The 14,692-nt window shown below is 41.6% G+C and overlaps 1 protein-coding gene across 1 annotated transcript in view; it reads left to right on the plus strand.

Moving 5' to 3' along the window:
* Positions 1-14,692, plus strand: part of PTPRT (protein tyrosine phosphatase receptor type T) — a 329,075-nt gene that overhangs the window by 38,838 nt on the left and 275,545 nt on the right. The window contains 1 exon segment of the mRNA XM_062589625.1: positions 10,122-10,393. Coding sequence (XP_062445609.1) covers positions 10,122-10,393 — 272 coding nt within the window.

Genomic DNA, 14,692 nt, shown 5'->3' on the forward strand with positions numbered 1-14,692 from the left:
CTTGAACCTGTATCTATGTGGTTAGAGAGATTTTTCTTTTTAGCCGTGGGATTTTAACAAGATACGGAGTTCAGTTTTTTAAAATAAGTACTATATTTGAAAACAAATCTATGGAACACACATAATAGCATGTACTTTTCATGGAATCATAGAATTGGTGAAGTTGGAAGGGACCTCTGGAGATCATCTAGTCCAACGCTCAAGCGAGTGGCCCATATAGGAATCAAACCCACAACCTTGACATTACTAGCACCACGCTCTAACCAACCGAGCTTTTTTCAGAAAAGTCTTTACTAGCCACTACTTCTGATCTCTTTCTTCTTGGCAATTCCTTGTGAGAGAGTTCTTTAGCATTTATTAATATATTATGATCATTACACAAGTAATCGTGTGTCTTGAACAAAAAAAAAAAAATGTCAGTTTTTTTTGGAGGGTGCATACCGAGGCCATTTACAGAAATACCATCATTTCCGTGAGAGAAAAGACAGTTGGCAGCCGTTTCATGCCACAGGAGACACGGAGGTTACTGAGCATCGTTCTGCTGAATTTAGAGCATTCAGGTGCTACCTTTAAAAGTCAGTAGGTTGTGCAACTATATTTGCAGGAGGCTTTGAGAAGAGGCTTGCAAGTGCTCCGGCATCTCGTTTCTGTTGGCCTTGCTTTTCGAGACTCAGCTACAATAAAGCTCTGGCATATGAAGAGCAAGATTTGCAATGTCTTTAGACAAAGAGGCAGTGTTGAATTATTACTGTTCTCTCTCTTTTGTTTATTTGCTGATTTAATAACCTAAGCTTTATTAAAGTCTGCTGTTTACCAAAGCATTAAGATAATGATTTATAAGATAGATAGTTGTCAGGCTACTGGAATTGAAAAGCAACAGAAGCTGTTCACAATTTTCAGGATTTAGTGTATATTTTCACCCAGTTTAAAAGATTAGTACTATCAAGTGATTTATACTATGTGTGTAAATATGGAATAAGGGCAGTCTCAGAGTATACTACAGCAGTGACCTTTGCAGCATTGAGTGCTGGCAGTGAATCCATTAAGTTTTTCACAGATTTACAGAATTGTTTCTAATCCTACAGGATACCACTGGTTTTTGTTCTGCAGCAAAGCTTGGCTTATGGCTGTGGCAGTTGCTGTTTAATTAAAGAAGCATTTATGGAAGATGGGGAGAAAAATCTAGAAATAACTGTAGGTCCTAGCGATAAGCAGGAGATATGCAGAGTAGTGGCCAGACAGCTGTATCTTGGAAGCAATGGCTGTCTTGTGAGATTTGATGAACAAGATTTCTGCTTTGCAAATCAAAACCTGAGTTTGGTGAGGGAGAGAAGTTGATTTGACCACTGATGCTATTCCAGCAAATAACGCGGACTCAGATGTTCTTTACCTGATTTCCAAGGAGAGAAGGATGGTGCTCTGCCTGCCCTTAAGTCCATCTGGGGATGTAGGTGGAAAGCAAAGCTACATATTGACCTTGCACCACTGAAGTGAGAAATTTTGTTATGCGTCTGCATGATAATCTGTCATCCATACTGTAGTCCAGAACTGTTACATGTGAACACTCTTAGGAATCTCCTGAACTACAGTGTGGAACAAGGTTTTTTTGGAATCAGAAGTGTAGTTAAGCTTTCCTGCTGTGTTCACCATCTATACAGATGTTAATTCACCTTTGCATGCTTATGTTCCACACTGAACCTAACAGTAGTTTGGGTTCAGAAGCCCATATTGGGTACAGGCTGTTAGAAACCACACTGAGCCAGAGCTGGAAAGTAGCTGTGGAGAGAAGGCTCTGTTATTATTTATTTATTTATTTATTTTTCCCTGTCTAGTCATTGGTGTAGTATTGCAATTGGTTCCTTGCTGGTTGACTTTCACACCAGGGTTTCTGCCTCAATGACCATGCCTACACTAGAAATTGAACAGAAGTTTCTCCTGTGCTTAAATTTCCTCTTACCTCTGCTGTGTTGGGTACTATCACTCTCCCAAGGGCTTGTTCTTGTTACTATTTTTCTAAGAGTTCTGCCTTTATATTTCAGTTTAATTGTCTTTGAATCAGTGGATTTTTATCACCGAGAAAATTAGGAAGTCAGAATCTGAATCCTGCACGCTAGTTCTACGTTGCAGATGTGCCAGCCTCTCTGATCAGTTGTCCTAGGTAAATACCATTGAATAGTGTGAACAGGAGCTATATCTACATGTTACAATATAAGAAGAAAAATGCTTATAACAATAAAATGGTAAGAAGGTGACTAGTTTCACTTGATGATTTAAATATTTTGTATTAAGGTTAAAAAAAATTATGCCTTTAACATAGAGGTTCCCTTTCCAGGTATGATGGGGGGGGGGGGGGACATGTTCTTTTGGAAGTAAGAAAAATGAGCAAGCACATTTTGGGTAGATCACTCTTTGTATCACTGGTGCAGAATATCTTATTAACCCAGAATGGACTGGGTCCAAGCACAAGCTTCAGGACTTTGAAACTTTTATGAGACCATCTTTCTGTTACTAAGAGAGCTGGGATTTTGAAACTTTTGGCAAAATATTTAATCTGCAAACCATTCCACAGAGCCTCTTGCAGAAACCCATAATCCATACTGCTGCTCTCTGCTAATGTAGACCCTTGTTGGCTTTAGTCACTTCATTTCTTCCCATCTTGACTTCATGGTAGGAGAGAATTTGTTGACTTGGATCTTCCAGTATGTAAAGAGGCAGGACACTAAAACTTGTAAATGTTTGTTTTCTTTTGGGTTCCAGTAGAAGTGCTGCTTTCTTCTGTAAAGGGTAGTTCAGTGATTCCCATTTGGGGGGTTAAACCCTCGCACTAGATATCTCTCGCTTCGGCGCTTACTTCAGCAGTGAATAAAGGGAAGCTGTCGTGCGGCTGCAGGCCACTGCTGGGTTATTGGTGTCTTCCAATGTCTGTGGACCACCATTATTCGCCCCTTGAAAGACGTTTGTAAACGGACTGTAGTTTGGTAATACCTGTGATTTACTAGTAACAGTGTCTTGGATGCCACTGAAAATGCCCGCAGTCATTTATGGCTCGATGGAATCGATGAAAAAGTCTCCAGTTTGCAATTATGAAACTGTGGGAAACCTTTTTTCCTTATTTTGAAGTATTGTGCCTTGTAATTACTTGGTTTTATTATAGAATGAAAGCTGCAAACATCCCTCCTCCCAAGGACACTGTGAAAGATGCAGACCAGAACCACATTTGTTAAATGGCTAGTATTTCACGGGAAGTATTTATGGCACAATCCTCGCTTTCTTTAAATAATTACATCAAGTATTTGCAGTCGCTGAAGTCATACTGGATAAGTCCTGTTCCTAGAGAAGATTTTCTTACAAAGAAAAACATAATTCTTTTCATGGCATTGGTTTTTCAGAAGAAAAACTCTTTACAAGTAATAAAAAAGACTCTGTCTTTACAAAATGTCATCATCTTATCTGATGGTCTCCCAAGCGATTGAATTGTCATCATGAATTTTACTGACTTCAGCTTGCAGCTCATATTCATATTTATCTGTGGATCAAGCTCCTTTTATTTCACTGGCAGATTAATTCTGTATGGCCCACATTTGAGAAATAAAACCCATGGGCCTGATTTTGTACAAATATTTGAAAAAAGGATAGCAATGGTGAGATATGCCTTGTTTAATTTTGAGTTTGTGCAAGCACTGCTGTCTGTGGTCCATCAGTCACAGGAAAGATTGCTGAGGCTTGCTCAGTTTTACATGAGTATGAAGAGTGGGGGTATAAAAACATGAAAAGTGTGAAGCAGGTGGGTAATCATAGCTTTTCATAAAATAAGAATACAAATTAGGGATGACAGCTTAAGGAAGTGCATGGAAATACTGTTTTTTTTCCAATGTGATGCATAGTTAAACTATAGAACCTGTTAACACAAGGTATTATTCAAAAAAAAAAAAAAAAAAAAAAAAAGCAGCTCAAAAAAAAAATCTGGAAGGAAAATTTGTGGCTGGTCAGTGGAAGGGACAGCTGCAGCTTTTGACTTAGAAAATCCCACGAATGACGGTCAGAAGCTGAAGTGGTATATTCCACTCCAGAGGGCCCTGTTCCTTCGAAACAGGAACTTTTGAAAATAGCCACGTTGTCACTACTGGAAACCATGTGTAGAGGTAGATGGACTTTTTTTCTTATATTATCCTTAAACATTTTCTTTCATACTTAATGTAAATACTTGGCATTATCTGTTCTGTGGCATTAAGATTTCACTGAGAATATTATAAATGTGTGCCTTATCAAAAGATGGGTGAAAAAGTCACGTTTGGGAAGCTTACTAGGGAAGGCATGAGCCTGCTTAACTCACTAGGACAGATGCATGTTTGTTTGAACTCTCCTTCTGTAAAATGTCCTAGATATAGGACTTGCTTTGTGCTGCTCCTGACTTTCTGGTCGTTACATAAGGACTGGAACTGATCCTAATCCTGACCCATGGTGAAATACTGGGAGAGAGTCAAAGCACTCCTGCAAAAGGAAGTGCTACCTCGCAAATGGATTGGATTGGTTTGATGAAGCAGAAAGAATGCAAATAAAGCAGGTTCTGTTGTTAGATTTGATTTTCAAATGCACAAGACTTCCAAAAAACATCTGAGAGGACTTTCCTTTAAAGACTTGAGGCTGCTGTGGAAGAAACAAGGTGCTCAGAAGATCAACAGATAAAAAGCAAAGACTAGGAGTTAGCACTTAATCTCTCAGTGGTTGAGGCTGGAGCGCTTGCCATGTGAGGGGAGCTGAGGGACTTCAGATGGGCTGCTTCAACTGGGGAAGGGAAGGCCGTGGGGGGGCCCTGATAGCAGCCCCCCAGTGGAAGGAGGTTGTGGAGAAGACCAAGCCCAGCAGCATGTGCTTTACAGCAGCCTGCAGCTGGACAGTTAGAGACGAGGGCATAAACTGAAACATGAGGTTCAGTCTGGGTAAAGGCAAAACCACGAGGACAGTTAAACGCTGGAACAGGTTGCTCAGAGTTTGTGCAGTCTCTATCTCTATCCTAACTGGATAAAGCCCTGAATGCGAGGTCTGACCTCGTGGCTGACCCTGCTTTGAGCAGGAGGTTGGACTGGAGACCTCCTGAGGTCCCTTCCAGCTGGAGTCATCCTGCGGTTCTTTGTTCTTTCAGAACACTGTCAGGTGTCAAATGTTTAATTTCTTGGAGAAAGGTTTTTTCTTTGGAAATAAATGAGCAAAACTGTGTCTGTAAAACATGTTCATGGGTCTGAGGAAGCTGGTGGAGAGCCTATTCCAGTATTTTTGGAAGGAGTTTGTTACTTAAAAGGACAATTTTACCTGATTTTGATTTTTCAGATTTCAGGAGTCTCATTTTGCAGTCAAGCATTTTGACAGCATTCTTTTCAAGTTTGCATTCAGTCTTTAATGGTTGTTATAATTTCAATTTTAAACAGCACAGTTCTTCCAAGCTAGCAGTGAAACGGCATCAACTGAGGTCTGTCTGGTGATCACGAGGGGTTCTCAGTGGCTCATTTCTTCAGCTGTCATTTGTCAGAACACACTCATGTAATCTTAATGAACAATGTGCAAAGCCATTAAAAACTCAATCACGGCTTTCTTTTTACTGCAGACGTGAGAAAATGCAATCATAAAGTGCTGATGTGTAAACACAATAGCCACCATCTGCTGCAGAGTAGCATTTCAGCTCCAAAAAGAGGATATATGTTGCAGATGCATCAATAATAGGAGGCTTATCAAGGCATCATTATGCACCAAGCAGGGGAAAAATTGAAATTTATGGCTAGCTAGAGAGCACTTCATGGTTTAATTCCCCAATTTTCAGTGGTATGTTTAATAACTAGGGGAGAGTGCCGTTTTGTGTTCCCTGTCGTTCGAACGGATTTTTAAAAATGAATTTATTTACCATATTCCTTGCCTCCTTGTTTCTGACTGATCTGAACATAACAGGTTTATTTTTGGTTCTTCAGGAAGCTGGCAAAACCAGCAGGATATTAATTAATCTAACCTGTTGATCCAAGAGCACTAAATTAAACTGACCTGATATTTAGTCTGCTTTAATGAGCGTGTAGTTCAGTGTCCAATAAATCTAAAGACCAGATTTTACACAACATAGGTAACTTTTTTCTCCCCCAAGCTTTTCTTCAGTTCAGTGTCTATTTTATGACATTTGAACTTTCGAGATGAGGGTAAACAAAACAAAAAGCTAATGATTTTTATTACCGTTATTTTTCAAAATCGAATATGCAGTGGTCTAAATAAGAGAGTTTGTCCAAGATAACCTTTTGTTTTATTCAGATTCCTGCCTGGAGACATTTAAGAGGCTTTCAGTCATGCACTGATCAATAATTTCTATTTGTGACATGTTAATTCATTTACTGGTTCTTTATATGGGAGCGGAAAGTGTGTCAAGTGGTTCTTTGGTGCCAGACCAGATTGTACCTCTTTTATTTGCACATACAGGCCTATAAATTGAGAATAACACTCAGCAGCTTCAATTTTGCGTTCAGCCTAAAGAAGGCTGTCAAACTCTGAATCACAATATGCCAGTTTTTTATTAAGGATAATAGGGGGGAAAAACGCTCAGGTCCTTAAAAGGCTGCTTTGAAATTCGATTTTTTTCTGGTGAGAACAAGTTTATGATCTCGGACGGACCTTCAGTGCTGCATCCTGCCCAGGCGAGCTTCCCTGCGCGTGGGCGGTTGCAGGAGGCCAGTGGAGCGCGGCTGTGGGGCTTGGCTGCGCCCCGCGGCGCGCGCCTCGGGCAGCCTTCTGGCGACCCTAGCGGGGGAGGGAAGGGAGCGCCAGCCGAGTTCACACTGAGAAAAGAAAAAAAAAAAAAAAAAAAAAAAAAAAAAAAAAAAAGTGTCCAGCTTGGTCTGTTTTGGAAACCTGTGTGTTGTATACAGGGTATAATTTGTTTGTAACTAATACATTTTGTAGACAGTCGTATTTTTTTTTTTTATCCTTTATTGACTGTAGTCTTTAAACCTATATATTTAAACCCACTGCTCCTGCTGCTCTTGGGGGTGCCATGTCTTGACTGGCTGGGGAGGGCGTTTTGGGGGAAGCTGCAGCACGCAGCCTCTGTGGGCGTAAGGAACGCGGTACAGGCAGAAGATGACAAGCCGATTTATCCAAGGTGTGAGTGCCTTTCTCCACTGGCTGTGGCACTGAGAGTGGAAACTTCTCACGTTCCTTCTTGTCACATGAAATAATGCGTGTTACCAGGATTTAACTGGGGACAGTGAAGTTGTTTTCTCTGTATTTACTGTGTGTGTGTGTATATATATGTATCTATATATCTCTATATATATTAAAAAATCATAAGCTGCAAATGAGAAGCGATGTACAATCTGAATACAGCAATTAGCAAGTTTGTAAGGTTATTTTTTCATTCAAATAAGACTCTGATGCGATTATTTTGTGGAGCGGTTTTGGGAGCACAGATATTTTACGTGCTCCTGTTGTGCCAGTTGCTTAGAGGCTGGCTCCACGCTCTGCTCGATGCGCAGCAGCTGCACAAAAGGCCGTTGTCACGCCACGAAGAGCTCATGATTCATTTTTTTTGTGGGTGGCAAAAAAAAAAAAAAAAAAAGTAATTATTGCTTTGAACTTTATATAAAGCTGATGTTTTTCTCCCAGAGGAAAACTCATTATTTTTATATGTGAATCTGTAAAAGTGAAATACTCCTTAACTACTTGTATCGTTGAAACACTTGTTTACCCCAGTGCGGTTCAAGACCCTATTGTGTTAGACACAGTACAGCTTCAGAGGAACCCTTTAGGGTAGGAATCCTTTTGTAATCTAAACATAAAGGAGAGATGAAGGACAGCCAGAAGAGATATGACTTCACCTTGATCCAGTTGGCAGTGGAGCAGAAACCAGTTTTCTTGAGCTCCTTCCCACTGTTGCGGTCACTTGGTCCAAAACCTGTGGCTGCACGAAAGCTCAGCTTTTCTGTTCTTAGAAACTTAATTGGCCGTGTCGTCATCCTTGAATCTGAGATCTGGCAGATGTACAAGTTGTCTTCATCCTATGTTGTACTACTTCTCCAAATGTCATTAAAATGCCGTGGGCAGTGCATTTCACAGCAGTTACTATACTCCCCCATGGGGAAAATCTGCTACTGTTACTCAGTTTATATATTGCTTTTCCTCCCAGATCCTTAAGAGGAGGGAGGGTAGTATCATTCCTCCTTCACTGATAAAGGTAAAGGAGGTAAACTCTGTACCGTCAAAGAGGATGGAAGTCTGCGTCATATTTAGTCTTAGAAACCAGACCACCCGGCCTGGTGCCGCGGCCGCCAGCCCGCGCTGCCTCTTCCAGCCTGTCGGCAGTTGTGCTTTCTGACACTAAATTTTCCTAGGCGGTAGAAACTGAATCCAGATCTCAGCTTCTCAAACTTTGGTTTATTTGGATGGATTAAAAAAAAAAGAAAAAAGAAAAAAAAGTACAGTACTCTGTTAAAGCTTCCCTCGTTTAATTGAAGAAGGGGATTTTATGCTTGACTGGGAGCAGAATTAGATCAACAGAGAGCATTTAACTAAATCCTATCTTCTGGACTTTGATTATTAGAGAGAAATTGTAAAGTTTGGATTGTGCTGTTAAGTTTCCAAAAGTCTTCGCTGAGTTTCTTGGTTTGGGGCCGTTTTGATTTTCAACATACTGAGATGAAAGATAGAATTGCCCGAGAGCGTCTTGCCTGTAGCTTTTTGTCTTGCTTTGTAAAGCCTCTTCCCCAGCCGGGCTTGCGCTGGGCTTGAATTTTCCAGGGTCTCTAGAGTGTCTGATTTTTTTATGAAAGATTGACTTCCTTCTGCATCTGTGCTGCTCAATCCTTTACAGACTGCATGTATATCATACAAACACAGGGATAAAAGAAAACAGTTTTGTGGGAGATGGTTGCTGGTGTCTGTTGATACAAATTTAGAATATATGACTTCACTGCACAGAACTGATCAGAGTTTTTCCCTGGCTCATCTGAGTGTCTGCCACACTACTGCAGCGTGGAATAGGGGAAGTCAATAGGTGAGAAGTGGGGCAAGCCTTTTCAAACTCAATCTTCCGCGAACTGCGAGAGGCCAGCAGAGAAATACATTTGTAGCATGACTTGGCAGCAGCATCAGATCTGAGAAATGTCAAGAGGGCTGCATTTGATTAAAAATTATCATGCCTGGCTGCTGAGACACAGATTTCTACCCCCATCCCTCAGCATTTCCTTCAGCTTTTTCTGCGTGTGTCTGCACACACGTAAAGCAGCTCCTTTAAGCGGAAGTGAATCAAATAACTCTCATAATGTTTTTCCTTATTGCTAACATTTGTCACCTTGATGCATCTGTGAAGAGATGAGTCGAGACACTATGTGCTGCAAAATAACTGCCTGATGAATCCAAACATGAGTTCAACATTCAGCGCTGTGGTTAATGTGATGCAGGCTTCAGGGTTAACAAACTCATCAATTGCTTCCGTATATATTTCCCTCCCTAAATTCAGCCTGCCCTTTGCTCCCAGAAGCGTAATTGTCCTTGTTGCATTATTTCTACTTGAGGTGATGCTAACAAGTCTTAATTCATCTGGACTCTGAAAATTGGGATTTTGTTAACACATTGCACCCTTCAAAAGCTGATAGAGCTTTTGGTGCAGGGCTAGCAAATACAAATTGGCATGGAGTAGGTAAGTGCCGTGTAGACTTCCACCAGCTGAGGGCTCGGTCTGTTGTTGTAGCCTTCTGCTCTGAATGTGCCGTTGGGAAAGGAGGTGCATGGTATGTGCTAGGAGAGCTGTGCTGCTGCTTTAACTGTGATGTGCTTTTGTTTAGAGTAACTATCTTATAAGGTTATGAAATAATACAAGCAAAATAGATTTCTTTTTGTTTTTTAAATTATATAATTATGGTAGTGGTAGTTGGCCCTAAACCTGTTTGTGTCTCTACCCTGTAATTTTAATACCCTATCTTTTTGTTACCTAAGCACTAACAGAAAATAGCTAGTTTTGAGTTCTCCAGACGAGTGTTTCGTTTTTCTGGCTTTTGAAGAATCGCTTGCGTTTTTGATGGAACTGCTTTTGTTGAAGAGCCAAACAAAAACCCCTTTTTCTTCTCTTTCCATTTTCCCTTTACTGTCTATAGGCTCCTTCATGATGGTAAACAGCTCTGGACGGGCATCTGGGCAGAAAGCTCACTTGCTTTTGCCTACATTGAAGGAAAATGACACACATTGCATCGACTTCCACTATTACCTATCCAGCAGAGACCGTTCCAGTCCTGGCTCTCTGAATGTCTATGTGAAGGTGAACGGTGGACCACAGGGCAATCCCATATGGAATGTGTCAGGGATTGTTACGGAAGGATGGGTGAAGGCGGAACTTGCCATCAGTACATTCTGGCCACATTTTTATCAGGTATGAATTTGTGATACTTCTTGCTCTTACCCCTTTGAAAGTTTGACTAGGAATGAGGTTAGGCTATGGTTAGCAATGGATATTCTGCAAGTTTAATTCTATTTCCCCCCCCCCCCCTTTTTTTTGTTTCCAAGCGAGTTTACACAGAGCAGCTCTGTAAGAAGAGGCTATTTAGACGTCTTTACGTGTTTCTTCGCTCTTCAGCCTTTTTCTTGGGAAGCTGTTAGGTCACACAGTGAAGGACTGCTAGAGTCAAGTTATTGGAAAGTTAACACCCACTTAAGTCTTGAAACTGGCACATAAACAGATTTGTACTGGCACTTTCCATGACACTTTGCAAATGTAAATTTACAAGTGGTTGTCTAGATGTTTAACTGGCGCTCTCTGCATAAGCTTGCCTGACCTGTTTTTGGACGTTGCGAGTGAATGCTTAACATTTGTTCATTCAGCTTTGCATCTGGGCTCCTGCTTCACATATAAGGGGCATAGATATGTAAGATATTAATAAAAGCTTGTACTGTGTTTGCAAAATCAGCAGTCCTCATCCAATCCTTCTTTCATCTCCCTTTCTTTGTTTTTTAATTTATTTTTTTTAAAGTCTTGCTTGTACCATAGTGTTACTTGTTCTGTGAGGAGACTTTTTTTCCATGAGTTGTTAAAACAGTCACTTCCATGATTTCCTGAGTTTCACCCGTGCCCAAGTGTAGGGAAGTAGTCAGACATGCCCTCCACTGGAAGTCTTTCAGCTCCATCAAGATGAATGTGATGGTAACTCGAGAGCTTGGGTGTCTTTGCCTGGAGGAAAGGTGAATGGAAATTGTGTAAAACTTCATTTCTGTTGGTGGCAATCTCTATGATTATCTGCGTGTGAGTCTATATTCGTCTTGAGAAAGATCCTGGCCGCTTGCTTCATTCTTCATTCATTCATTCTGCTCATTCCTTGAGTAGATATAAAAGCTGATGCTCTTTCTTTGACTATAGGGACTTGAACAAATATATCATGAAAGACCATTTATGTACCTAGAACGTGGCTGGTAAAAAGTTCCCTGTAACAATACTAAATTCAGTGGTACCTGTGACCTGGCTTACAATGCCGACTGTAGGTGTTGTAGCTGTATCTACACGTGTTCTTGTTGTAAGGAGTAACTGTACCATCATGACAAGGTAAATGTACTTCAGCTGTTAAAGGTGCCTGAAATCTTTTTGTTCGTGGGTCTGATGTTGAAGTGTGCAGCATGTGCGTGACTCCTGAGTGACCGCACTCACTCAAGAAACTTCCCGCTGGACTGTGCTGCCTGTTGCCAGTACCTGACTGTATTTAAAGCTACGAAGAGGTTTGGCACAAGCCCACATAGCTTCCGTACCTGATACGAGCAGCTCACCTGCAGGTGTTATTTAGGAGGCTGATGCAGTCAATAGCTTTAGTGATGTTTGGGGTTAGAGAAGGAGTCTGAGCCCAAATGCATGTGGCATTTCTCAGCTGCTGCCTTCTCGAAGGCCACCTGGAGCTAAGCTGTTTAGATGAAGAGGGCTTTGTTCAGGTGGCAGTTATGTTTTTATTTTAGTATTTGATTGCCTTGCTTTCAGGCAAGGAGGTACTTCAGGACAGAGAAGGCTGCAGTTTGGGGCAGCAGGGAGTAGATTTGCAGTTAACTTCAGGGGTTTAACCAGGAAGAAAACTTGCAAAACTCTGAATACCGTGTTTGGTCTCTGACTAGTTTTCCCTAGAGAAACGCACTGCTTCATCATCTTAAGCAAGGACAAAGTTGAGTGTTTTAGCGTACAAGGCTTTTTTTGTTTTGTTTTTTCATAAATTTTCTAGCTACTAGTTAGTCGCCCAACTCAGAGGAGGACTTGAAAATTCATAGTGCAGTTTTCCATGCGTTGTCTTAGTAAGAAACAGTGGCACATAATGGACTCACATACTTCTCGTTAAGTGTTGGGGCATATTTTTGTCTTGTTCTCCATCCAAGACAAAAACCTGGGCAAGTAATTGCATTCCACACCTTGCAGGAAAAGAAAATACACAGGACTACAAAAAGACATGAGTGAAACAGGAATTCAGTACAGAGAAAGCACTGAAAAGGCAGAAAACATGTTGTGGATAGACAACAGCACGTAGAAAAGCTTTTTTTTTTTTTTTTTTTTTTTTTTTTTTTTTAATAAATGGGTTAGAGGTTTTCAAAAATTGGAGCCAAAGTAGAAAGCTTTAATATTCTGCCTTTGAAAGAGTCGGGGTTGTCGGCAAAGCCCAGAGCTGCGCACTGAACGAGGGGGCAGGACGGGACAAGGAGATGCAGAGGGGCACGGTTTGTCACTTGTTCTAAAATTGTCTTAAAAATTCCTGATACTGAGTTCAGATGAATGTGAACCTGGTCATGACCCAAAATCTGCTTCATAGTGGATGCTCTGAAGAGATAAAGAAAAGACGATCTTTCACCTTGATAATCAGTGCTTGAGAAGCCTGCGGAAGGTGGTCTGATCTCCTATTAAGAGATCATACTCTTAGATACACCAATCCTAGGCTTCCTTGAGTGTTAGTTACTTCTCTGCAAGTCTTTTTGCAGGTCAAGTTTGTTTCTTCTGAATAAAAATCCTTTAAATCAAACAAGAACTTTTTGCTACGGCCCCAGAATGAACACTTTGAAAGCCAGCAGTAACTGACTGGGAGTAGCTCCTTCCCAGAAAAGAGATTTGTTTTTCCTTTTTTTTTTTTCTTTTTTTTTTTTTATTTTTTTTCTTTTTTTTTTTTTTGTTATATTTCTGTTCTTAGTCCTCAGGCGTGACTTTTTTAAAAGCTTTTTGAGATCTATCCCACTGTTTCGTCGGGCCCTGATTTTATCAGACATCCGTTGGTTGTGGATCGGGCCCTGATTTTATCAGACATCCGTTGGTTGTGGATCGCCTGCAATGTACTGGATTTCTGCATTTTATCAAGGTGCGGAAGGAAAAAAATTAAGCTCACAAAAGTGAAGAGGAGAACAACATCAAGGACTTTCGTCAAAATTATTGTTGGTTGACAGCCTAATGGCATGCTGCAGGCTAAGGGAGGCCGATGGTGGCAGCAGGACAGAAGCTGGGCTGGGCTGATGCCCCAGGGGTATCTTACTTCACACTCACAGACTCCGATGTGCCATATGAGTGATATTTGTTGGCTTTAAATCAGAATTTTGCAGGCCTGGAGAACTCTCTGTGCACAGGAGCCCTGAAAGCACGTTCCCTATTTGAAAAGTACTAGGTAACGCAGGAAAAATAGTCTTTCTCCTAAATAACGAAAGCTGTGTCAGGGAAACCGCGGGGGCGTCTCTCAATGTGCAGAAAGCCCGCAGTCGGGAATCACAGCGCACATCGAAAAATCCGTCGCGAGGCGTTGGAAACCGGCTGCTTCGTGGCTGAGGCTTCGGCAAGTGCTCCGGGCTTTGGAGATGTGACTAGCGCAAGACGGGCGGCCCAGCCCGACGCCAGAGGCTTTTAGCTCTGATGCTCTGCGCAAGGGCCGTGTAAGTCAGCCAACTCCACAAGTGCTCTGCTGAGATACGAACGTGGTGGAGGTTTATAACGTCTACCCTAGAGTTAGTCATAGTTGGATTCCCAGCCTGCGTGTATTTTTGGTGTTGCAGACACAGCTGTAACAGTAGTTGGAGAAAGTTAATACGTGTAATTCTGAATTACTGCGAGCCATAAGGATGAGCTGAGTCCCAGAATGCACCTAGGGCCACGTTAGTCTGCAGGAAGAGGGTTTTGATGTATGGTGAGGAATGTTATTGATCCGTGCCTGAAGAAAACTTGTACCACAACAGATGAACCAGGCTACTTTGCTAACGCAGATGCTGTTGGTATAGAGCAGCTGTGAAACGTGCGGTTGTTTATTGGTAAGGAAACACAAAGTGGCTTGGTTTTTGCAGTTCTCAGGGGCATTTAAAAATGCTTTTTAAGAGTAAAGCTTTGCATTTTGTCAACTGTACTGTGTTCTGAGGACTTCCTTGAACGTGAAGCACTGTTAAAAGCCTGTATCTCAGCCATTGTATTGCATTTTCCACAGAGGTTAAAAGGACATGAGGGACTTCCAGTCTCGAGTCTGCAGGAGCGGGCCTCGTCTACGCGTGGGTTTCTGCCCCTGCCTCTTCGCTGGGTCTCAATTCTGTGTCTCCAGGAATGCCTGTGTGCTGCCCTGCTCGTGGCTTTGGTCGGGCTGGCGTGTTGCCCGACACGAAACACGCCAGCGATACAGGAGTTTGAACTGGAAAGTAAAGAGGAGATTTGAGCACAGAGCAGGACAGATGATAAAGCAATACGGCC

This window comes from Rhea pennata, chromosome 16 (genome assembly GCF_028389875.1).
Source record: "Rhea pennata isolate bPtePen1 chromosome 16, bPtePen1.pri, whole genome shotgun sequence".
Taxonomy (NCBI): Eukaryota; Metazoa; Chordata; class Aves; order Rheiformes; family Rheidae; genus Rhea; species Rhea pennata.